The 27,318-nt window shown below is 38.6% G+C and overlaps 1 protein-coding gene across 16 annotated transcripts in view; it reads left to right on the top strand.

The window, feature by feature from the left end:
• Positions 1-27,318, top strand: part of PUM2 (pumilio RNA binding family member 2) — a 121,764-nt gene that overhangs the window by 34,889 nt on the left and 59,557 nt on the right. For all 16 annotated transcript variants that reach the window (XM_069582631.1, XM_069582627.1, XM_069582622.1 and 13 more), the window contains 4 exons: positions 1,398-1,585; positions 2,144-2,313; positions 5,291-5,561; positions 5,844-5,937. In XM_069582631.1, coding sequence (XP_069438732.1) covers positions 1,398-1,585; positions 2,144-2,313; positions 5,291-5,561; positions 5,844-5,937 — 723 coding nt within the window. The remainder of the gene's footprint in view (positions 1-1,397; positions 1,586-2,143; positions 2,314-5,290; positions 5,562-5,843; positions 5,938-27,318) is intronic.

The following is a 27,318-nucleotide window of genomic DNA, read 5'->3' as shown; positions in this document are numbered from 1 at the left end:
TTTTGGTGTCAAGTTTATAATTTTAGTTAATTCCTTGTATCACTCCCTCTCCCAACTTTTTTTTGTTGTATGGATAAAATTTTGAAGACGAATATAAGTTTTTACCAGGAGACATGAGAAAATTAGAAATGGATGGATTATTGTGTTTACTAAGTAAACATTTATTGAGTGCCAAGCATGTACAAATATGAACATGACATTCCTTGTCCTAAAAGAATTGTCATTCTACAGTTCTTTCCATGGCCACAGGAGATTTTACCATACACATATTTCCTTCTCAGCTGAACTGAATTGTTTGTGATTATTAATTTCATTGTGTTCTCTTGGCACTTTTAGGCCTTTGAGCATACTGGTTTCTCTAACCAGAGTGCTTTCCACCCCCATTTTCGCCTATTTTTTGCTCTCTGTCCTTCATATCATTTCCTTTGGGATTCACTCTAAGACTGGGAAAAAGTGATGAATACGCTTTCTCTTCCCCATAGTATCCTGGATTGTTTTTATTGAAGTGCTTTCACTCTTGATTATGATCGCTTCCTGTTAAACCTATAATCTCTTAGAGTACAAGGACTGTTGTGTTCTTAAATTCCACCTACATACCACAATGCTTAGCATATTGGTTCAAAATTTTTTTCTGTAAATCTAGGTAAGTCTTGCCTCAAATGTTTTTATGTTTGTATTTGCTTTCAGATCTTAAGTATTGCCTTTTTTTTTTTTATCACAAAATACGTAGAAAAGGTATTTGTACCAGATGGATAATTTTTTTTGTTAAAAATAAATGGAAAACTTAGACGAGAAGGATTTTTTTTTTAATTAAAAAAATTTTTTAAATCTTTTAAAAAAGGAATCTTTTTAATAAAACTAAGTGATACTTAGTCTTTTCACCAAGAATAGAAAATTCTGTGATATTACTGGCTTTTTTGAGTGAACTTAGTCATCTATGTTTATAGCAGTACAGCCATGTATTCTGAATCTGTCCAATACATGACTATAAGCCTGAGAAGTGCCTCCATCAATTTAAGAGGAGTTATTTTTATTTCAGATTTTATCTCTAAAGTTTTTTGGTTTGAGTTGTTCTGAATTGACAATAGAACTTTTTCATAAGAGGCTTGAAGGCAGTGGAGACTTCAAATTGTTTCTGTTGCCAGTGACTTTTGAATTTGATTATTCTTTAGATAGCCTTTTACCTGCTCTTTACCAAATGACTTTCTTAATCTGTATTCTCAAGAAATGTCCAAAGGGCAGTGAGTCTAAACAGATTAAAGATGTTTTAATAAAGATTATAGTAACATTCAAAACAAAACGATATGCTGATTTTTCTTTAGTATATTAATTGATGTGAATACATTTTGGTTAGCTTAGAAGTACAAATTTGTAATTGTTTTCTTTTTTCCAAACAGACCATTCAATGTCCCAGCCTATTATGGTACAGAGAAGATCTGGACAGGGTTTTCATGGAAACAGTGAAGTAAATGCAATATTGTCTCCGCGATCAGAAAGTGGAGGCCTTGGTGTGAGCATGGTAGAATATGTATTAAGTTCTTCTCCTGCTGATAAATTGGATTCTCGATTTAGGAAGGGAACTTTTGTAAGTATTTTGAATGAAGAAATGTTTTTAAGTTGCTAGATGGTTATTCGGTTGTCTTTAAGTCAGTTTCTTATTCTGGCCCTTCCTAGAATTAAAGGTAATTTTATAGCTATTGGTGCTCTTGTGTCTTCCTGGCCGCTGCTTGAAATACACGAAATGGTAGAACCACTGGGAATATTTATAATCTTAATCATGTTACCAAAAAAATCATATTAATTTAAAAAGTTTGTAAGATTTAAATTGCTTATTCGTGGTAGTACTTGATATGACAGTTAAAAAAACAAAATCATCTTTCATTAAGAAGAGTTTTAATTTCACTTGTGGTGTTACTGCTTTTCTAGCACCGCTATAGTTAAGGTTGCCTTAGCCCTTCTGTTATAAATCACTGGTTTGTACTCAATTTTTTTGGCCTTCGATAAATTCGTTGACTACAAAATTAAAATAAGATTCAATGTTTTTATTGTTTACATGCACTATAGTGTAGTTTTAGGTCACCTTGTGGTGCCTTTTTTTGTGTTCTATTAAATATTCAGAATCAAACAGACTCTTTTTCCTCAGGGCACTAGAGATGCTGAAACAGATGGACCTGAGAAAGGAGATCAAAAAGGCAAGGCTTCTCCATTTGAGGAGGACCAAAACAGAGATCTTAAGCAAGGAGATGATGATGATTCTAAAATAAATGGCAGAGGTTTGCCAAATGGAATGGATGCCGATTGCAAAGATTTTAAGTAAGATTTTCACTTTCTCAAGAAGAAAATCATATCTCTTTAGGGATTATTGCTACTAGCTGATATGACTGATTTAGGTATTTTTCCAACTTTTATTGGTTTTTTAATTTCCCTTTGTACCTTGTATTAATCTGGAGGAAGATTTAAAATTTTTTATAAGGACTATTAGTTAATGATTATGTGCCATTTTTAAAAAAGATAAGTCTTCAAAAATCTCTAAAACAATGCATCCTATTAAGTAATGTTAGAAATTGCTATTACCTTTCTACTAATATGGTAGTCTAAATTTTAACTGTTTTCTCCCTGCTAAAGTTTAGTGAATTTAAGGTTTAATCTGTGATTTTTCTTGGCAAACTCTTCTTGAGTTTGTTCTTCAGCACCTTTCTGTAGAGTTTTCTCTTCCTTCTATCTCTGTATTGTATCCTATCTCCCTTTTCTGAGTTTGTGCTGATACTTAATCATATTCCTGAAATTAGGATAGGAAGAACATATCAGACTTCTAAAAATTAGTGTTAAGTTCAGAATTTAAGTTCAGTTGTAGATTTTTTGTTGTCTGTTTATGGCAAGTATTTCTTTTGTTCTAACCTTTGGACTTAGATTAGGCAGTGCACATTCATCTAAATATTAGGGAGTTGTTTCTTCATATCCTGAACTTTATACTTCAGTAATCAGATGCTTTGGGGCCTATCCTGAAAATAGTTGTTTCTTTGCGATCTTATGAACCATGAAATATCAGTTAGTTGTTAGGTACATGTTTATGTTTATTACCTTTAATTATCAAAAAACAGAGTAACAATACTTCTTAAAAACAGTGCCATTTAAATCTGTTCTAAATGCAAAAAAGCATCCAAAACCAGTAAACCTCTTTTGACAAGAAATAAATTTAATGCTACTCAGTTTGTTTTAGAACCTTATTCTGATTTTGCTCTTCTGCTATTACCTAATCTGTGTTTCAAGGGCATGCATTTAAAACTGAGTTGATTATAAACCCTGTAGAACATACATTTATAATTGAAGTGTTAATACACCATTAACTATAGCAAGAAAATAGCACCACTCATAGCATAATGACTTTTCCTTTTGAATCCTCTACTTTTTTTTTTTGCTGTATTAGAGTTGTTTTGTATGAAAGACTATATTTCTCCATATTAATATGAACTTTACATTCAATAGCATTCTAATTCTGTTAAGTTTGTAGTAGGTTTTTTAAATTGCTTATAAAGTATTTCTGATGCAATATTGTCTTCAACAGTATAAAAATATTTCAAAGTAATAGCTGTGGTCATATGGTCACTATGGTAGCACATCATTATTACATACATTAACTGATACATCATCTGTTGGAATAGAACTGAAAGGAATGAAAGAAATATAGCAGGCTTTCATTTTTTTGTTGTTGTTGTAGTATAATTGCTTTACAATGTTGTGTTAGTTTCTGCTATACAGTGAAGTGGATCGGTTATATATATACACACACACACACACACACACATACCTTCTCTCTTGGACCTTCCTCCCACCTCTTTCTTTTTTTCAATGGACTGATTAAGATCCTTTCAGTTTTATTTTTTCTTCCCATATATTCTGAATGAAAAGCCTTTGGATTATTCACATGAAAATTTTAATTGTGGATAAAGGGGAAAGGAGTTTGAAATTTCTTCTGATGTTGCAAGGACAGTGGTTAATTTTGAAATAAAATGTAAGTCCACAAACCTAAAGTATCTGGAAAACAATTATTGTAATTAATCAATTGCTTTGTGAAATGTTCTGTACATGTTAGCAGATTTATTCCATTGTAAAGTACCTAAAGGTGGGGCAGTTACATACGGATAACCGTTGACATTGAAAGACCGGTTAATAATAGTTACTACCATTTATTTAGCATACTTATATTTGAATATACTATGAAATGATAGTTCCTCAGAACAAATTTACTTCTTGTGAAGGAAAAGATCTTACATAAATTATTTCCACAGAAGGAAGGAGACTGTTAATAAGGATCAATTATGTCCAGAAATAAAGTGAAAATAGTTCAGACTGTAAAGGATGTTGATAAAAAGAGAAGAGGCAGTGCTTAAAATTTAGTGTTAATAAATTTCTTCAGAAAATTAAGACTAATCGGTAGAGGAAGTTGCTCTTTTGTATATAGAATTATACTTTTCATTGATATGCATGCTTAACTTTTGATAAATATTAATTTTTATTTATTTTGATTTAAACTGAAACAATTTGGCGTGATAAAGATCGTTTTTGGAGAGCTCATAGAGGGTTTTTACAAGTAGTCTTTTTGCTTTTGTTATTATAGGATTCCAGTGTCACCTCCTCTGTCTCAAGGAAACTGAGACCTGGGTGTTGAAATGATTTACTTAGAATAATGTTTTAGAGTCAGGAGTCAGCTTTCTGTCTTGGTTCACTGCCCTTTTCTTTTGTATTCTGTATTATACAGCCTTCAGTTGTGAAGGCCATATGATCCTTTCTGGCCAGTTCCGTACCACCCCCACCACCACCACCCCCCTGAAGTATTAGGCAAGATGTTAGGACAGCTATGCTGGTAGACAGGATGGGAGTATGGTGGATAGGTTTTGGTTTAGAGTTTTCTCGTATTTGTTGCATGATAGTCTGCTGTCCATACCTACTGCTCATTTTGTCTGTGATCTGAGACAAAAGTTTTGAGTACCCTAGGCCTAAATCGTGATACTGGACAATTTCCTTATCTGTAAAATTGAATTATATCTTTATGCTATTAAAATTGGGGACAGTTGTCACTAATAATAATTAAAAAATGAAACATGTCAGCTTTTAAGTGTAAGCTGGATTAAACAGAAAAAAATAGTGATAAAGAGCAATGTTCAGTGACCTAGGGTCCCTAATTTGCCTTTTGTGTTTTACTACCATTGTTTTCCATGATTTTCCTTCTTTCTGATTTCACCTTTTGACATACTTGTTACTTTTACTCATTTCTATTTTCTTTACATAGTCGTACTCCTGGAAGTCGTCAAGCCTCTCCAACTGAAGTAGTTGAGCGCCTGGGCCCCAATACTAATCCCCCAGAAGGATTGGGGCCTCTTCCTAATCCTACAACTAATAAACCACTTGTTGAAGAATTTTCAAATCCTGAAACACAGAATCTGGATGCCATGGAACAAGTTGGTCTGGATTCTTTACAGTTTGACTATCCTGGTAATCAGGTACCAATGGACTCTTCAGGAGCTACTGTAGGCCTTTTTGACTACAATTCCCAGCAGCAGGTAAAGAATACTCCTTCTTTAGCAACGTTCCTCTTAGCTAGTAGTAGTATAGCCTGAAGTGCTATGAGATGTTGACATAAGTAATAGGGGTATTTTTAAACACTTTAATGTTTTATTGAATAAAATGTCCTTATAGTTGAGAAAGTGAGTTTTATTGAATAAAATGTCCTTATAGTTGAGAAAGTGATCACAATATGTATTTGTAATATTCCATTCTTAGCTTTCTAAACAAAAATGAAATGCTATGAGACTAATCTCTGTATTCAATATTTTTCTTAATAGCTCTTTCAGAGGACTAATGCACTAACAGTTCAGCAGTTAACTGCAGCTCAGCAGCAGCAGTATGCATTAGCCACAGCTCAGCAGCCACATATAGGTGAGTCTTTATAAGTTACCATTTTAATTACAGTGTTAGAAAATCTTGTGTTAAAGTGTTTAGATCTTATTTAATGGTGTTATTTCATTACTTCCTGAGACATCTCATTGAGATAAAACAGTAGTAGATTACATGGCAAGAGTAAAGATTAGGAAAGAACAGTTTGGCTTTTACTTGTATTCTTGGTGAAATAAAAGTCTGTAACTTGATGACAGCTGTCAGCACAGAAGTTTTTTTTCTTAGTGTGAAATGGAGAGCATTTGGAAACACTTGGAAATTCAAGCATCGTTTTGGGTGTTCATATTAAGTCAGAGTGTTTGTTTTTAAAATGGGTTGGAAGTAAGAATCCCGAGAAAATTTTTTTAAATTGTTTCTTCCTTACTTCATTAGGCTATTTAATCTTTGAGCTTTGTAGTTAAGACTATAATGTGAAATACTATGATTACATATGTCTTACTGCTAGACTGCAGGCATTAGTACCTGTTTTCTGTTGAGGTTGTTGGTATTTTTTTTTTTAACTTATTTTGAAATAATTACTGATTCACATGAGGTTGCAAAGAGAGTACACAGATTCCCCACCTAGTTTTCCCTAAATGACTACATGTTAAAATAATTACAGTATAGTACCACAGCAGTTGCTAAATGTGTGTGTATAGATGTGTGTCGTTTTATCATGTGTATAGATTTGTGGGAACCATTCTTACACCTAATTTTGGCTGATCTTGATTTATTTCCACTCTCAACATCAGGATGTTTGGAGACTGGGGATGAGATATACTAAGTTAGTTCTATTCCCTTAACTGTGTATTGCTTTGGGTCAATCCAAGAAGTCTTTCCAGGTCCAAAATTTTATTTTTGGTTTTAATCAAAGGTGACCACATATTTCTAGATGACTTCTAATAGCAGCATGCACTCTGGACCTGTTTTTTTATACTTTTCCCCAGCTGCCTTTATCCCTGCATATAGTGCTTTTTCATTCATTGTTAGAAACATTGATTCCTGTCTACTCATGGGCCATTACAACACTTTTTATTTCTTGACACTTCATCATATGATTTATATGTGGTAGGCTGGGATACCCATTATTGCTCTACCTTTTGGTAGTTTTAAATTTTCAGCTCTTGCCTTTTCTTTCGTATGAGCTTTAAAATTCTCTTATTTACTTCCATATGCATGTGTGCTCAATGTTTGACTCTTTGCAATCCCATGGACTGTGCCCACCAGGCTCCTCTGTCCATGGAATTCTCCAGGCAAGAATACTGCAATGTGTTGCCATTACCTCCTCCAGGGTATCATCCCGACCCAGGGATCAAACCCATGTCTCCTACATTGCCAGGTGGATTTTTTACCACTGAGCCATCTGGAAAGCCACTGTTTACTTTCAGATCAGGTTAAAATCTTATTAACTTATGAAAACTAACATCTTTATGACAGTAAGTATTCTTCTAGAACCTAGTGTGTCTTTAACTCTGTTGAAGTCTGCTTTTGTGGTGTTAATGAGTGCTTTAAATTTTTCTCATATAAGTTTGCATATTTTTCAGTAGGTTTGTTCTTTGGTATTTAATCTTTTGCTGTCATTGTAAATGACTTCCTGTCTTTCATTATAACTTTTAACTCATATCTGTGAAAGCTCCTGATTCAGTTCAGTTCAGTCAGTCATGTCCGACTCCTTGCGACCCCATGAATTGTAGCACGCCAGGCCTGCCTGTCCATCACCAACTCCCGGAGTTCACCCAGATTCATGTCCATCGAGTTGGTGATGCCATCCAGCCATCTCATCCTCTGTCGTCCCCTTCTCCTCCTGTCCCCAATCCCTCCCAGCATCAGAGTCTTTTCCAATGAGTCAACTCTTCACATGAGGTGGCCAAAGTACTGGAGTTTCAGCTTTAGCATCATTCCTTCCAAAGAACACCCATGACTGATCTCCTTTTGAATGGACTGGTTGGATCTCCTTGCAGTCCGAGGGACTCTCAAGAGTCTTCTCCAACACCACAGTTCAAAAGCATCAATTCTTTGGTGCTCAGCTTTCTTCACGATCCAACTTTCACATCCATACATGACCACTGGAAAAACCATAGCCGTGACTAGACGGACCTTTGTTGGCAATGTCTCTGCTTCTGAATATGCTGTCTAGGTTGGTCATAACTTTCCTTCCAAGGAATAAGCATCTTTTAATTTCATCCCTCAATCACCATCTGCAGTGATTTTGGAGCCCAAAAAAATAAAGTCAACCACTGTTTCCCCTGTTTCCCATCTATTTGCCATGAAGTGATGGGACCAGATGCCATGATCTTGGTATTCTGAATGTTGAGCTTTAAGCCAACTTTTTCACTCTCCTCTTTCACTTTCCTCAAGAGGCTTTTTAGTTCCTCTTCACTATCTCCTTTTTCATGTTCCTCAAGAGGCTTTTTATTTAGTTTCTCTTCACTATCTTCACTTACTCCTTGGAAGAAAAGTTATGATCAACCTAGATAGCATGTTGAAAAGCAGAGACATTACTTTACCAACAAAGGGTCCATCTAGTCAAGGCTATGGTTTTTCCAGTGGTCATGAATGGATGTGAGAGTTGGACTGTGAAGAAAGCTGAGCGCCAAAGAATTGATGCTTTTGAACTGTGGTGTTGGAGAAGACTCTTGAGAGTTCCTTGGACTGCAAGGAGATCCAACCAGTCCATTCTGAAGGAGATCAGCCCTGGAATTTCTTTGGAAGGAATGATGCTAAAGCTGAAACTCCAGTACTTTGGCCACCTCATGTGAAGAGTTGACTCACTGGAAAAGATTCTGATGCTGGGAGGGATTGGGGGCAGGAGGAGAAGGGGACGACAGAGGATGAGATGGCTGGATGGCATCACTGACTCGATGGACGTGAGTCTGACGAAACTCCGGGAGTTGGTGATGGACAGGGAGGCCTGGCGTGCTGCGATTCATGGGGTCACAGAGAGTCAGACACAACTGAGTGACTGAACTGAACTGAACTCATTATCTGCCATAAGCGTGGTGTCATCTGCATATCTGAGGTTATTGATATTTCTCTGAGCAACCTGGCTTCCCTGGTGGCTCAGAGGTTAAAGCGTCTGCCTCCAATGTGGGAGACCCAGGTTCGATCCCTGGGTTGGGAAGATCGCCTGGAGATGGAAATGGCAATCCACTCCAGTATTCTTGCCTGGAGAATCCCATGGACTGAGGAGCCTAGTGGGCTGCAGTCCATGGGGTCACAGAGTCAGACACGACTGAGTGACTTTACTTACTTACTTAATTTTGATTCCAGCTTGTGCTTCTTCCAGCCCAGCGTGTCTCATGATGTACTCTGCATATAAGTTAAATAAGCAGGGTGACAGTATACAGCCTTGATGTACTCCTTTTCCTATTTGGAACCAGTCTGGAACATGTCTAGTTCTAACTGTTGCTTCCTCACCTGCGTATAGGTTTCTCAATAGGCAGGTCAGGTGCTCTGGTATTCCCATCTCTTTCAGATTTTTCCCCAGTTTATTGTGATCCACACAGTCAAAGGCTTTGGCATAGTCAATAAAGCAGAAATAGATGTTTTTCTGGAACTCTCTTGCTTTTTCCATGATCCAGCACATGTTGGCAATTTGATCTCTGATTCTTCTGCCTTTTCTAAAACCAGCTTGAACATCTGGAAGTTCATGGTTCACATATTGCTGAAGCCTGGCTTGGAAAATTTTGAGCATTACATTACTAGCATGTGAGATGAGTGCAGTTGTGCGGTAGTTTGAGCATTCTTTGGCATTGCCTTTCTTTGGGATTGGAATGAAAACTGACCTTTTCCAGTCCTGTGGCCACTGCTGAGTTTTCCAAATTTGCTGGCATATTGAGTGTAGCACTTTCACAGCATCATCTTCCAGGATTTGAAATAGCTCAACTGGAATTCCATCACCTCCACCAGTAACGCTGAAGAAGCTGAACGATTCTATGAAGATCTACAAGGCCTTTTAGAACTAACACCCCAAAAAGATGTCCTTTTCATTATACAGGAGTGGAATGCTAAAGTAAGAAGTCAAGAAACACCTGGGGTAACAGGCAAATTTGGCCTTGGAATACGGAATGAAACAGGGCAAAGGCTAATAGAGTTTTGCCAAGAGAACACACTGGTCCTAGCAAACACCCTCTTCTAACAACACAAGAGAAAACTCTACACATGGACATCACCAGATGGTCAACTCCGAAATCAGATTGATTACATTCTTTGCAGCCAAAGATGGAGAAGCTCTGTACAGTCAACAAAAACTAGACTGGGAGCTGACTGTGGCTCAGATCATGAACTCCATATTGCCAAATTCAGACTTAAATTGAAGAAAGCAGAGAAAACCACTAGACCATATAAGTATGACCTAAATCAAATTCCTAATGGTTATACACTGGAAGTGAGAAACAGATTTAAGGGACTAGATGTGATAGATAGAGTGCCTAATGAACTGTGGACGGAGGTTCATGACATTGTAGAGGAGACAGGGATCAAGACCATCTCCGTGGACAAGAAATGCAAAAAAGCAAAATGGCTGTCTGGGGAGGCCTTACAAATAGCTGTGAAAAGAAGAGACGCGAAAGGCAAAGAAGAAAAGCAAAGATATAAGTATTTGAATGTAGAATTACAAAGAATAGCAAGAAGAGATAAGAAAGCCTTCCTCAGCAATCAGTGCAAAGAAATAGAGGAAAACAACAGAATGGGAAAGACTAGAGATTGCTTCAAGAAAATTAGAGATACCAAGGGAACATTCCATACAAAGATGGACTCAATAAAGGACAGAAATGGTATGGACCTAACAGAAGCAGAAGATATTAAGAAGAGGTGGCAAGAATGCACAGAAGAACTGTACGAAAAAGATCTTCACGACCAAGATAATCATGATGGTGTGATCACTCACCTAGAGCCAGACATCCTGGAGTGTGAATCAAGTGGGCCTTAGAAATCATCACTGTGAACAAAGCTCTTGTTTAGTGTTTATTAAATTTTATTAATGCTGTTTTCTAATAACTGAATCATTCCTGTGCTTAGAGTTTAAAATAATTGTATATAAATTTGAGCTCTTTTAATTTGCTAACGTTTTATTTAGGATTTTGGTCAACATATAAATAAACTTAGCCTGTGTGTGTATATCCATTTTTTTGTTAGATTTTGATATCAATATACTTGCTTTCTAAAAATAGTTTAAAAGTGTTTCTTTTTTTAATGCCTTGGAGTATTTTCAATTACATTTGACCTTATAAAAGATTTGGCATAAGTTAGAACTTCTTTGTGAAACCAGGGAAACAATGCAAATAAATCTGAAAACTTGAATGGAAATTTCCAAGAAAGCATAACTTACCAGAATGGATCCCATCTTTGTTCCGTTGTTAAATAGAGAAGAGTTGATCATTAGTCCTGTTATCCAGGTTTGCTGAGTCATCTCTTAGCTGGCTGATAGTTATTTAGATTCAGTTCGGTTCAGTCTCTCAGTTGTGTTTGACTCTTTGCAACCACATGGACTGCAGCACCCAGGTCTCCCTGTCCATCACCAACTCCCGGAGTTTACTCAGACTCATGTCCATTGAGTCCCTGATGCCATCCAACCATCTCATCCTCTGTCATGCCCTTCTCCTCCTGCCTTCAATATTTCCCAGCTTCAGTGTCTTTTCCAATGAGTCAGTTCTTCGCCTCAGGTGGCCAAAGTATGAGGTGGCTCAAGGTGGAACTTGAGCTTCAGCATCAGTCCTTCCAATGAGTATTCAGGACTGATTTCCTTTAGGATTGGCTGGTTTGATATCCCTGCAGTCCAAGGGACTCTCAAGAGTCTTCTCCAACTCCACAGTTCAAAAGCATCAATTCTTCTGCACTCAGCTTTCCTTATAGTCCATTCTGTCGTTTTGAGATTACATCAAAGTACTGCATTTTGGACTCTTTTGTTGTTGGCTATGATGACTACTCCATTTCTTCCAAGGGATTCTTGCCCACAGTAGTAGATATAATGGTCATCTGAGTTAAATTCACCCATTCCAGTCCATTTTAGTTCACTGATTCTTAAATTGTCTATGTTCACTCTTGCCATCTCCTGTTTGACCACTTCTAATTTACCTTGATTCATGGACCTATCATTCCAGGTTCCTATGCAGTATTGCTCTTGACAGCATCGGACTTTACTTCTATCACCAGTCACATCCACAACTTTGTATTGTTTTTGCTTTGGCTCCAACTCTTCATTCTTTCTGGAGTTATTTCCCCACTGGATCTCCACTAGCATATTGGGCACCTACCGACCTGGGGAGTTCATCTTTCTTTATCCACGTTTTGTCAGAACTCTACCATGACATTGTACCAATAGGAATATGTGCTCCATAGAATTTAAAATTCTATAGTAGCCACATTTTAAAAAGTAAAAAGATGTGAAATTAGTTTGAATAATATTTTATTTATCCCATTATATTGAAGATATCTCAAATGTAGTAAATATAAAACTTAGTAATAAATTCTTTTTTATATATAGTCTTTGAAATTAAGTGTGCATATTCCCACTTGCAGCAAATCTCACTTTAGACTAGTCTCATTGTAAACGTTCAGTAGCTGTATATGGTAGTAACTACCATAGCAGACAGTGCATATTCTAGAATGGAGGTTGACAAACTTTTTTCTATAAAGTTCCAAAAAGCAAATATTTAAAAATTTTACATGCCGTATGTTTTCTGTCACAACTACTTGACCTTCCTCTTATAGAACAAGTCAGCCATAGACAGTACATAAATGAGTACAGCTGTGTTCTCTTCAACTTTACTGTGGGCATTGTTACTTGTATTTTGTATAATTTTCATTTGTTACAAATTACTATTTTCAACCATTTAAAAATGTTTAAATCATTCCTAGCTAATTTATACAAAAATAGGTAGTAGGGTAAAACTTGTCCCGTGGACTGGACCAGAAAGAGGTGATAGATACAGCATATATTATGTTTTAAAATGTACATCCACACTGAAAAGAGGGAGAGAAAGAGAAAAGAAAAAGATGGGGTTGTTTTAATGGCTGGGTTCTGTAGGGTGGGAAATTGAGATGTGATCCATAGGAGTAAACTGGAAATAAACTATGATGCCTGCAGAGGGCTGCAAGAGGGATAAATAAAATGGCCTGCTCATCCCAGGACTGAGGTTGAGGGGGTTAGATCCCCAAACCACTAATAAAGACTTGATTTGGAGACTTCACCCTAAAGTGTGTATTTATCAATTGGGATGAATAAATGTAAGAGAATCTCTCATATAAGATAGTATCTAAAACAGAAATTACAATGCAGACAACAAAGAGTAGTCATATAATAGAGTTTATACCCATGATGTAGAAATAAGAGAACTTTAAAGTTCTGAAAAGAATTTTTAAATGTTTGTATAGAATATTAAGAGATAAAGGACATACGTCATCAAAGATCAGAGGTCTTAAAATGTCATAGTGATATGAAAACAAACCATTTCAGAACCTTGTAAATAAAAACACATGGGGAGAGGCGGGTCTAAGATGGAGGAGGAATAGGACGGGGAGACTACTTTCTCCCCCACAAATTCATCAAAAGAACATTTGAATGCTGAGTAAATTCCACAAAACAACTTCCGAATGCCGGCAGAAGATATCAGGCACCCAGAAAAACAGCCCATTGTCTTCAAAAAGAGGTAGGAAAAAATATAAAAGATAAAAAGAGAGACAAAAGAGGTAGGGACGGAACTCCGTTCCGGGAAGGGAGTCTTAAAAAAGAAGTTTCCAAACACCAGGAGACACTGTGGCGAGCCTTGGAACCACAGAGGGCAACATAACTGGGAGGAAAAATAAATAAATAATTAAAACTCACAGATTACCTGTTCAACGGTAACTCCTCCAAGTGGAGAAGCAGCGCAGACGCCTGCACCCACCACTAGCAAGCGGGGGCTGGGCAGGGAGGCGCAGCTGCATTGCTTAGAGTAAGGACCCAGCCTGAATGCTGAGGGCAATCTGAGGGAAATAACTTGGGATAGCAAACCAGACTGTGGGATAGCTACCATGCGAAAAGCTCTAACCTAAGACACCATCAGGCCCGCTCACAGAACAAAGGACTGAGCAAAGCTAGCCGGCTGCAGACCATCCCCCTCCAGTGACAGGCAGCCAGAGTGAGAACGGGGCAGTCGTGGCCCCAGAAAGGCATTGTCTACCAAACTGGAAGCAGGCTTCGTTGCTTCTTGGGATTGTGGATGGGCAACATCCTCCTGAACAAGTGTGCCGGTTGTACACCCAGGAAACCGAGTGGCAGGGACGGGGGAGGCGATGAGTTGCAGTGACCGCGCTTGCCAGTCACCTGGTCACCTGAGTAGCTCAGAGCTCGGAAGGGCAGAAAACGCAGGCCCACCGAATCTGCGCCTCTGAGGACTTCCTGAGGGCCTGAACATGAATGGCTTAGACCTGGGAGGTGCATGCAGCCCAGGGCCAGCCTCAGACATTCCCTGGCAGAGCAACCTAGAGCCTAAGCAGCGTAGACGGGGAAAGCACACATGCTGTGAGTGGGGGCAAACCCAGTGTGGCTGAGTCACTGCAAGCACACGCCCATGTTGTTTGCAGTGTTCCTCCCTCCCCGCAGCACGACTGAACAAGTGAGCCTAAAAAAGTGTCCTCCACCACCCCCTTGTATCGGCGGAAATTAGACACTGAAGAGACAAGCAAACAGAAGAAGCTAAAACAGAGGGAACCTCCTTGGAAGTGACAGGTGCAATAGATTAAAACCCTGTAGTTAGTACCTACTACATAGGAAGGGGCCCATAGATTTTGAGAAATTTAAGCCGGATCAAAGAATTATCTGAAACTGAATTGGCCACACACTGCCCACAACACCACCAGAGAAAGTCCTAGATATATTTTTACTACCATTCCTTAATTTTTTAAAATTTTAAGTTCTCTATTACTCCTTTAATTTTCATTTTTATAACCTATTACTTTGCAAAAAAAAAAAGGACCCTATTTTTTAAAGCAAACTTCATATATATATATTTTATAATTTTTGTGACTTTTTTTTCCTTTTAATATTGTATTTTTAAAAATCCAGCCTCTACTCTAGATTTTTAATCTTTGCTTTTTGGTATTTGTTATCAATTTTGTACCTTTAAGAAGCCAATCTTCAGTACCCATTTTTACTTGGGAGTGAGATTACTGGCTTGACTGCTCTCTTCCCCTTTGGACTCTCCTTCTTCTCCACCATGTCGCCTGTGTCTCCTCCCTACCCCCTCTCTTCTCTACCCAATGCTGTGAATCTCTTTTTGTGTTCTGGACGGTGGAGAACACTTAGGGAACTGATTACTGGCTGGATCTGTCTCTCTCCTTTTGGTTCCCCCCTGTATCCTCCTGGCCACCTCTGTCTCCTTCCTCCCTCTTCTCTTCTCTGTATAACTCTGAACATCTGTGAGTGGTCCAGACTATGGAGAGCACATAAGGAAGTGATTATTAGCTAACTTGCTCTCTCCTCTTTTGATTCCACCTCATCTCATCCTGGTCACCTCTATCTCCCTCCTCCCTCTTCTCTTCTCCATGTAACTCTGTGAACCTCTCTGGGTGTCCCTCATTGTGGAGAAACTTGTCATCATTTACCTAGATCTTTTATCAATGGTACTGTATAGATGGAGAACTCTTGAGGCTACCGTAAAAATAAGACTGAAAACCAGAAGCAGAAGGCTTAAGTCCAAATCCTGAGAACACCAGAGAACTCATGACTCCAGGGAACATTAATGGACAGGAGCTCATCAAACGCCTCCATACCTACACTGAAACCAAGCACCACCCAAGGGCCAACAAGTTCCAGAGCAAGACATACCATGCAAATTCTCCAGCAACACAGGAACATAACCTTGAGCTTCAATATACAGGCTGCCCAAAGCCACTCCAAACCTATTGACATCTTATAACTCATTACTGGACACTTCACTGCACTCCAGAGAGAAGAAATCCAGCTCCACCCACCAGAACACTGACACAAGCTTCCCTCACCAGGAAACCTTGACAAGCCACCTGTACAACCCCACCCACAGCGAAGAAACTCCACAATAAAGGGAACTCCACAAACTGCCAGAATACAGAAAGGCCACCCCAAACACAGCAATATAAACAAGATGAAGAGACAGAGGAATTCCCAGGAGGTAAAGGAACAAGATAAATGCCCACCAAAAAACAAAAGAGGAAGAGATAGGGAATCTACCTGATAAAGAATTCCAAATAATGATAGTGAAAATCATCCAAAATCTTGAAAACAAAACGGAATCATAGATAAATAGCCTGGAGACAGGATTGAAAAGATGCAAGAAAGGTTTCACAAGGACCTAGAAGAAATAAAAAAAGTCCATATATAATGAATAATGCCATAAATGATATCAAAAACACTCTGGAGGGAAGCAACAGTAGAATAACAGAGGCAGAAGATAGGATTAGTGAGGTAGAAGATAGAATGGTAGAAATAAATGAATTAGAAAAAAAGAAAAATGAATTAAAAGGAATGAGGACAGTCTCAGAGACTTCTGGGACAATGTTAAATGCCCCAACATTCGAATCATAGGAGTCCCAGAAGAAGAAAACAAAAAGAAAGACCATGAGAAAATACTTGAGGAGATAATAGTTGAAAACTTCCCTAAAATGGGGAGGGAAATAATCACCCAAGTCCAGGAAACTAAGAGAGTGCCAAACAGGAAAACCCAAGGCAAAACACTGCAAGACACATATTAATCAAATTCAGTTCAGTTCAGTCGCTCAGTCGTGTCCGACTCTTTGCGACCCCACGAATGGTAACACGCCAGGCCTCCCTGTCTATCACCATCTCCTGGAGTTCACTCAAACTCACATCCGTTGAGTCGGTGATGCCATCCAGCCATCTCATCCTCTGTCGTCCCCTTCTCCTCCTACCCCCAATCCCTCCCAGCATCAGAGTCTTTTCCAATGAGTCAACTCTTCGCATGAGGTGGCCAAAGTACTGGAATTTTCAGCTTTAGTATCATTCCTTCCAAAGAAATCCCAAGGCTGATCTCCTTCAGAATGGACTGGTTGAATCTCCTTGCAGTCCAAGGGACTCTCGAGTCTTCTCCAACACCACAGTTCAGAAGCATCAATTCTTCGGCGCTCATCTTTCTTCACAGTCCAACTCTCACATCCATACATGACCACTGGAAAAACCATAGCCTTGTCTAGATGGACCTTACTCGGCAAAGTACTGTCTCTGCTTTTCAACATGCTATCTAGGTTGGTCATAACTTTTCTTCCAAGGAGTAAGCGTCTTTTGATTTCTTGGCTGCAGTCACCATCTGCAGTGATTTTGGAGCACAAAAAAATAAAGTCTGACATTGTTTCCACTGTTTCCCCATCTATTTCCCATGAAGTGATGGGACCAGATGCCATGATCTTCATTTTCTGAATGTTGAGCTTTAAGCCAACTTTTTCACTCTCCACTTTACTTTTATCAAGAGGCTTTTTAGTTCCTCTTCACTTTCTGCCATAAGGGTGGTGTCATCTGCATATCTGAGGTTATTGATATTTCTCCCAGCAATCTTAATTCCAGCTTGTGCTTCTTCCATCCCAGCGTTTCTCATGATGTACTCTGCATATAAGTTAAATAAGCAAGGTGACAATATATAGCCTTGACGTACTCCTTTTCCTATTTGGAACCAGTCTGTTGTTCCATGTCCAGTTCTAACTGTTGCTTCCTGACCTGCATATAGGTTTCTCAAGAGGCAGGTCAGGTGGTCTGGTATTGCCATCTCTTTCAGAATTTTCCACAGTTTATTGTCATCCACACAGTCAAAGGCTTTGGAATAGTCAATAAAGCAGAAATAGATGTTTTTCTGGAACTCTCTTGCTTTTTCCATGATCCAGCGGATGTTGGCAATTTGATCTCTGGTTCTTCTGCCTTTTCTAAACCCAGCTTGAACATCTGGAAGTTCATGGTTCATGTATTGCTGAAGCCTGGCTTGGAGAATTTTGAGCATTACTTTACTAGCATGTGAGATGAGTGCAATTGTGCAGTTGTTTGAGCATTCTTTGGCATTGCCTTTCTTTGAGATTGGAATGAAAACTGACCTTTTCCAGTCCTGTGGCCACTGCTGAGTTTTCCAAATTTGTTGGCATATTAGTGCAGCACTTGCACAGCATCATCTTTCAGGCTTTGAAACAGCTCCACTGGAATTCCATCACCTCCACTAGCTTTGTTTGTAGTGATGCTTTCTAAGGCCCACTTGACTTCACATTCCAGGATGTCTGGCTCTAGGTGAGTGATCACACCATCATGATTATCTTGGTCGTGAAGATCTTTTTTGTACAGTTCTTCTGTGTATTCTTGCCACCTCTTCTTAATATCTTCTGCTTCTGTTAGGTCCATACCATTTCTGTCCTTTATCGAGCCCATCTTTGCATGGAATGTTCCCTTGGTATCTCTAATTTTCTTGAAGAGATCTCTAGTCTTTCCCATTCTGTTGTTTTCCTCTATTTCTTTGCATTGATCGCTGAAGAAGGCTTTCTTATCTCTTCTTGCTATTCTTTGTAATTCTACATCCAGATGCTTATGTCTTTCCTTTTCTCCTTTGCTTTTCATTTCTCTTTTTTTCACAGTTATTTGTAAGGCCTCCCCAGACAGCCATTTTGCTTTTTTGCATTTCTTTTCCATGGAGATGGTCTTGATCCCTATCTCCTCTACAGTGTCACGATCCTCTGTCCATAGTTCATCAGGCACACTATCTTATCACATCTAGTCCCTTAAATCTATTTCTCACTCCCACTGTATAATCATTAGGAATTTGATTTAGGTCATACTTGAATGGTCTAGTGGTTTTCTCTGTTTTCTTCAATTTAAGTCTGAATTTGGTAATAAGGAGTTCATGATCTGAGCCACAGTCAGCTCCCCGTCTAGTTTTTGTTGACTGTATAGAGCTTCTCCATCTTTGGCTGCAAAGAATATAATCAATCTGATTTCAGAGTTGACCATCTGGTGATGTCCATGTGTAGAGTCTTCTCTTGTGTTGGTGGAAGAGGGTGTTTGCTTTGACCAGTGCATTTTCTTGGCAAATCTCTATTAGTCTTTGCCCTGCTTCATTCCATATTATTAAGACCAAATTCGCACGTTAATCCTTGTGTTTCTTCCTAATTTTGCATTCCAGTCCCCTATAATGAAAAGGACATCTTTTTTGGGTGTTAGTTGTAAAAGGTCTTGTAGATCTTCATAAAACCGCTCAACTTCAGCTTCTTCAGCGTTACTGGTAGGGACATAGACTTGGATTACTGTGATATTGAATGGTTTGCCTTGGCAATGAACAGAGATTCTGTTGTTTTTGAGATTGCATCCAAGTACTGCATTTTGGACTCTTTCATTGAACATGATGGCTACTCCATTTCTTCTAAGGGATTCCTGCCGCAGTAATAGATATAATGGTCATCGGAGTTAAATTCACCCATTCCAGTCCATTGTAGTTCGCTGATTCCTAGAATGTCGACGTTCATTCTTGCCATCTCCTGTTTGACCACTTCCAATTTGCCTTGATTCATGGACCTGACATGCCAGGTTCCCATGCAATATTGCTCTTTACAGCATCGGACCTTGCTTCTATCACCAGTCACATCCACAACTGGGTATTGTTTTCGCTTTTGCTCCATCCCTTCATTCTTTCTGGAGTTATTTCTCCACTGATCTCCAGTAGCATATTGCGCAGCTACTGACCTGGGGAGTTCCTCTTTCAGTATCCTATGATTTTCCTTTTCATACTGTTCATGGGGTTCTCAAGGGAAGCATACTGAAGTGGTTTGCCATTCCCTTCTCCAGTGGACCACATTCTGTCAGACCTCTCCACCATGACCTGTTCGTCTTGGGTGGTCCCACAAGCATGGCTTAGTTTCATTGAGTTAGACAAGGCTGTGGTCCTAATGTGATTAGATTGACTAGTTTTCTGTGATTATAGTTTCAGTGTGTCTGCCCTCTGATGCCCTCTTGCAAGACCTACCATCTTACTTGTGTTTCTCTTACCTTGGATGTGAGGTATCTGTTCATGGCTGTTCCAGCAAAGCACAACCGCTGCTGCTTACCTTGGATGAGGGATATCTCCTCACCACCACCCCTCCTGACCTTGAACATGGAATAGCTTCTCTAGGCACTCCTGCGCCTGCGCAGCCACCGCTCCTTGGATGTGGGGTTGCTCCTCGGATGTGGGGTTGCTCTTCCCAGCTGCCGCCTCAGGCCTCGGGTGTGGGGTAGCTCCTCCCAGCCACTGCCCCAGGCTTCGGATGTAGGGTAGCTCCTCTCAGCTGCTCCTGTGCTGTTGCAGTCTGGCACTCTTGGCTGCTGCCCCTGATCTCGGATGCAGGATAGCTCCTCCCGGCCGCTGCCCCTGACTTCGGATGTGGGGTAGCTCTCCTCGGCCGTTTCTGCGCCATCGCAGCCTGGTACTCTTGGCTTCTGCACCTGACCTCAGACGTGGGGTAGCTCCTTTAGGCCGCTGCATGCACCAGTTGTAGCCGCCCTCGCCTACCTCCTCAGCCCCTAGTAAATATTCCTCCTTTGTTAATTAATCAAATTAACAAAAGATCAAACACAAAGAACAGATATTAAAAGCAGCAAGGGAAAAATAACAAATAACACACAAGGGGCTTCTCATAAGGATGACAGCTGATCTTTCAATAGAAACTCCTCGAGCCAGGAGGGAATGGCAGGACATACTTAAAGTGATGAAAGAAAATAACCTACAGCCCAGAACATTCAAATATGAAGGAGAAATCAAAAGCTTTACATACAAACAAAAGCTGAGAGAATTCAGCACCACCAAACCAGCTCTCCAACAAATGCTAAAGGATCTTCTCTAGACAGGAAACACAAAAAGGGTGTATGAACTCAATCCCAAAACAATAACATAAATGGCAACGGGATCATACTTATCAATAATTACCTTAAGTATAAATGAGTTGAATGCCCCAACCAAAAGACAAAGACTGGCTGAATGGATACAAAAACAAGACCCCTATATATGTTCTGTAGAAGATCAGTTCAGTTCAGTTCAGTCACTCAGTCGTGTCTGACTCTTTGCAACCCCATGAATCACAGCACGCCAGGCCCCCCTGTCCATCACCATCTCATGGAGTTCACTCAGACTCAACGTCCATCGAGTCCGTGATGCCATACCCACCTCAAAACAAGGGACACATACAGACTGAAAGTGAAGGGCTGGAAAAAGATATTCCACACAAATAGAGACCAAAAGCAGGATTAGCAGTACTCATATCAGATAAAATAGACTTTAAAACAAAGGCTGTGAAAAGAGATACAGAAGGACACAACATAATGATCAAAGGATCAATCCAAGAAGAAGATATAGCAATTATAAATATATATCCACCCAACATAGGAGCACCACAGTATGTAAGACAAATGCTAACAAGTATGAAAAAGGAAATTAACAATAACACAATAATAGTGGGAGACTTTAATACCCCACTCACACCTATGGATAGATCAACTAAACAGAAAATTAACAAGGAAACACAAACTTATACAATAGACCAGTTAGACCTTATTGATATCTATAGGACATTTCACCCCAAAACAGTGAATTTCACCTTTTTCTCAAGCGCACACAGAACCTTCTCCAGGATAGATCACATCCTGGGCCATAAATCTAGCCTTGGTAAATTGGAAAAAAATTGAAATCATTCCAAGCATCTTTTCTGACTACAATGCAGTAAGATTAGATCTCAATTATAGGAGAAAAACTATTAAAAGCATATGGAGGCTGAAAAACATGCTGCTCAATAACCAACAAATCACAGAAAAAATTAAAATATGCATAGAAACGAATGAAAACACAACAACCCAAAACCTGTGGGACACTGTAAAAGTGGTTGTAAGGGGAAGGTACATAGCAATACAGGCATACCTCAAGAAACAAGAAAAGTCAAATAAACAACATAACTCTACACCTAAAGCAACTAGAAAAGGAAGAAATGAAGAACCCCAGGGTTAGAAGGAAAGAATCTTAAAAATTAGGGCAGAAATAAATGCAAAAGAAACAAAAGAGACCACAGCAAAAATCAACAAAGCCAAAAGCTGGTTCTTTGAGAGGATAAATAAAATTGACAGATCATTAGCCAGACTCATCAAGAAACAAAGGGAGAAAAATCAAATCAATGGAGAGATCACAACAGACAACATAAAAGTACAAAGGATCATAAGAGACTATCAGCAATTATATGCCAATAAAATGGACAACTTGGAAGAAATGCACAAATTCTTAGAAAAGTACAACTTTCCAAAACTGAACCAGGAAGGAATAGAAAATCTTAACAGACCCATCACAAGCATGGAAATTGAAACTGTAATCAGAAATCTTCTAGCAAACCAAAGTCCAGGTCCAGACAGTTTCACAGCTGAATTCTACCAAAAATTTAGAGAAGAGCTAACAACTATCCTACTCAAACTCTTCAAGAAAATTGCAGAGGAAGGTAAACTTCCAAACTCATTCTATGAGGCCATTGTCACCCTAATACCAAAACCTGACAACGATGCCACAAGACAAGAAAACTACAGGCCAGTATCACTGATGAACATAGATGCAGAAATCCTTAACAAAATTCTAGCAGTCAGAATCCAACAACACATTAAAAAGATAACATCATGACCAAGTGGGCTTTATCCCAGGGATGCAAGGATTCTTCAATATCCACAAATCAATCAGTGTAATACACCACATTAACAAATTGAAAAGTAAAAGCCATATGATTATCTTAATAGATTCAGAGAAAGCCTTAGACAAAATTCAACATCCATTTATGATTTTAAAAAAACCCAGAAGGCAGAAATAGAAGGAGCATACCTCAACATAATCAAAGCTATGTATGACAAACCCACAGCAAACATTATCCTCAATGCTGAAAAATTGAAAGCATTTCCCCTAAAGTCAGGAACAAGACAAGGGTGCCCACTCTCACCACTACTTTTCAACATAATTTGGAAGTTTTGGCCACAGCAATCAGCAGAAAAAGAAATGAATCCAAATTGGAAAAGAAGAAGTAAAACTCCTCACTCTTTGCAGATGACATGATCCTCTACATAGAAAACCCTGAAGACTCCACCAGAAAATTACTAGAGCTAATCAATGAATATAGTATAGTAAAGTTGCAGGATATGAAACCAACACACAGAAATCCCTTGCATTCCTATGCACTCATAATGAGAAAATAGAGAAATTAAGGAAACAATTCCATTCACCATTGCAATGAAAAGAATAAAATACTTAGGAATATATCTACCTAAAGAAACTAAAGACCTATATATAGAAAACTAAAACACTGGTGAAAGAAAGAGGACACTAATAGATGGAGAAATATACCATGTTCATGGATAGGAAGATTCAATATAGTGAAAATGAGTATACTACACAAAGCAGTCTATAGATTCAATGGAATCCCTATCAAGCTACCAATGGTATTTTTCACAGAACTAGAACAAATAATTTCACAATTTGTATGGAAATACAAAAAACCTCGAATAGCCAAAGCAATCTTGAGAAAGAAGAGTGGAACTGGAGGAATCAACCTGCCTGACAGGCTCTACTACAAAGCCACAGTCATCAAGACAATATGGTACTGGCACAAAGACAGAAATATAGATCAATGGAACAATATAGAAAGCCCAGAGATAAATACATGCACCTATGGACACCTTATCTTTGACAAAGGAGGCAAGAATATACAATGGATTAAAGACAATCTCTTTAACAAGTGGTGCTGGGAAAACTGGTCAACCACTTGTAAAAGAATGAAACTAGAACACTTTTTAACACCACACACAAAAATAAAGTCCAATGGGTTAAAGATCTAAATACAAGACCAGAAACTATAAAACTCCTAGAGGAGAACATAGGCAAACACTCTCCGACATAAATCACAGCTGGATCCTCTATGACCCACCTCTCAGAATACTGGAAATAAAAGCAAAAATAAACAAATAGGACCTAATTAAAATTAAAAGCTTCTGCACGACAAAGGAAACTATAAGCAAGGTGAAAAGACAGCCTTCAGAATGGGAGAAAAAAATAGCAAATGAAGCAACTGACAAAGAATTAACCTCAAAAATATACAAGCAGCTCCTGCAGCTCAATTCCAGGAAAATGAACAACCCAATAAAAAAAATGGGCCACAGAACTAAACAGACATTTCTCCAAAGAAGACATACAAATGGCTAACAATCACATAAAAATATGCTCAACATTATTCATTATCAGAGAAATGCAAATCAAAACCACAATGAGGTACCACTTGATGCCAGTCAGAATGGCTGCTATCCGAAAGTCTACAAGCAATAAATGCTGGAGAGGGTGTGGAGAAAAGGGAACCCTCTTACACTGTTGGGAATGCAAACTAGTACAGTCACTATGGAGAGCAGTGTAGAGATTCCCTAAAAAACTGGAAATAGAATTGCCTTATGACCCAGCAATCCCACTGCTGGGCATACACACTGAGGAAACCTGAATTGAAAGAGACACGTGTACCCCAGTGTTCATTGCAGCACTGTTTATAATAGCCAGGACATAAAAGCATCCTAGATGTCCATCAGCAGAGGAATGGATAAGAAAGCTGTGGTATATATATATACAATGGAGTATTACTCAGCCATTAAAAAGAATACATTTGAATCAGTTCTAATGAGGTGGATGAAATTGTAGCCTATTATACAGAGTGAAGTAAGCCAGAAAGAAAAATACCAATATGGTATGCTGCTGCTGCTAAGTTGCTTCAGTCGTGTCACACTCGTCAATACAGTATACTAACGCATATATATGGAATTTAGAAAGATGGTAACAATAACCCTGTTAGCGAGACAGCAAAAGACACAGATGTATAGAATGGTATTTTGGACTCTGTGGGAGAGGGAGAGGGTGGGATGATTTGGGAGAATTGCATTGAAACATGTATAATATCATATGTGAAATGGATCGCCAGTTCAGGTTTGATGCGTGATACAGGATGCTCGAGGATGGTGCACTGGGATGACCCAGATGGTTCGGGGAGGGAGGTGGGGGGGGTCGCTTCAGGATGAGGAACACGTGTATACCCGTGGCGGATTCAACACGTGTACACCCTTGGTTGATGTATGGCAAAACCAATACAATATTGTAAAGTAATTAGCCTCCAATTAAAATAAATAAATTTATATTAAATAAAACACATGAGGTGGACTGCATAATTAACTAGCTATCATCTAGGAGGAAATAGACCCGAAGATAAAACTTAGGAAATCTCTCAGAACACTGAAAAGTTACACATAGTAATCAGGATGTGGGATGGAGTAAGGAGTAACTAAACTAGTGCAAGGCTTTTTCTGAAGGCTTGAATAAATGGGGATGCATGCCCTTTGGGGGAAACTCAATACCTTAAAGATGTCAATTCTCCTAAAATTGTGAATTTAATATATTGATTGGAATCCCAACAGGACCTTTTTTCTTTTTTGAAACTTAAAACTTTGCTTTTGATGTTTATCTCAAAAAAGTGGAACCAGAAACTTAATAGAACACCTAAGTGAGAGATGGACTTAGCCATATTTCAAAGTAATTATTATCTTCAGTGGTTAAAACATTGTGGCACTGGCTTAGAAATATATAACTAGATCAGTAAAGAAGAATACTCTGAAGTGAAGGTGTGTGTTTGGGGTGTAGGGATAGTGTGACTTTTAAACTTAACATTGCAAATTAATTTTACAAAAGAGTATTTTTGGAGAATGACTTGGAGATAATTGGGTCATATCCCGATGGAAAAGAATTTTAATGAAAAAAGTATACAAGTTTTGATATAGTTTCTCTTTGATAGCCAAAGAACCATGGATTAAAACCAACAAATTTTAATACTTTCTTTTACTTCTCACTTTGTCAAGTTTTAAAAAATGCGATAATACCTTATTTCATCTGAGTGTAGGTGGTATTCTTGTATATTCATGGCAGTAGTGTAAATTGATAAAACTTTCCTGGAGGGTAATATGGACAGGCGGATTGAGATTAAATACATATGGTTGTCCATTTAAGTGAATTTTCATAAGGATATGATGATAATGTAGTATACTTAATAACAGCATTATTAATAGCAATAAGTGAATCATCTGTATATCTGTAGTAGATGAGTTAAATCATGTTCCTTTTACGTAGTGGGATCCAGAACTCTGTAGCTATAAATACTACTAGGAAATTCTCCAGCTGTCTAGTGGTTAGGATGCTCGCTTTCACTGCCAAGGGCCAGAGTTCAATCCCTGGTTCTGAGAAACAATCCTGCAAGCCAGGTGGCATGCAGCAGCCCCCTACACACACACACACACACACACACACACAAATAAATAGGTATCCCTTGACATGGAAAGGGATCTGTGTTTAACTGGCAAGTGAGAAAAGCATATTAATGTACCGTTATACCCTATAATATAAAACATATCAATATTCATTTAAAAATTTAGACGGGCATGTATTTATACATATGCATATATAAACAGACTCAAACACATGTATGTGTATACATGCAAACATAGGCATTTATGTGTACACACTCAGTAGGCTTCCCTGTGGCTCAGCAATAAAGAATCTGCCTATAGTGCAGGAGATGCAGGTTTAATCCCTAGGTGGGTGAAGATCTTCTGGAGAATGAAATGGCAACCCACTGCAGTATTCTTGCCTGGGAAATCCACGGACAGAGAGCTTAGCAGATTACAGTCATGGGGTCGCAGAAGAGTCAAACATGACTTAGTGACTAAACAACAGGAACACACACAAACATATGGCTTGAGACCTCATATGTTGTAAATATTTCTAAGTAAATCATGTGAGCTTAAAATCAGTTTTCCCTTTTTTAGCCTAAGTTTCAGTATGTATACATTGTGCTAAGTTGCTTTCAGCCATGTCTGACTCTTTGTAACCTGATGGACCATAGGTCACCAGGCTCCTTTGTCCATGGGATTCTCCAGGCAAGCATGCTGGAGTGGGTCGCCATTCCCTCCTCCAGGGGATCTCCCCAACCCAGGGATCAAACCCACATCTCCTACTATTTCTGCATTGGCGGGGGGGGGGGTTCTATACCACTGGCACCACCTAGGAAGCCCTAATAAATCCACAGATCAAACTAATTCCTTCTTTTTCAAATATTTGAAACCTTCCTGCTTTTTGTCAGCTTTGTAGTATAAATATGGAGAGAGCTATATTAAAATCATTTCTGGAGTCAAAAAAGAAAATTGAGAAGGCTATAAACTAATGGTCATTAAGGTTACATGAAGACTTTGGCATTCCAATTTATATACTTAAATGTTAATAGTATTTTGAGTTTTTAAAAGCAGTTTTTTAATCATAAAAATATAGAATATAAAGTTAGGTTCTGACTTTTCAGTTTGTAGTTACAGGA

The sequence above is a fragment of the Ovis canadensis genome, chromosome 3 (genome assembly GCF_042477335.2).
Source record: "Ovis canadensis isolate MfBH-ARS-UI-01 breed Bighorn chromosome 3, ARS-UI_OviCan_v2, whole genome shotgun sequence".
Taxonomy (NCBI): Eukaryota; Metazoa; Chordata; class Mammalia; order Artiodactyla; family Bovidae; genus Ovis; species Ovis canadensis.
Note: the sequence above shows the minus strand (reverse complement) of the source record. Positions and strands in the feature narration are given on the sequence as shown.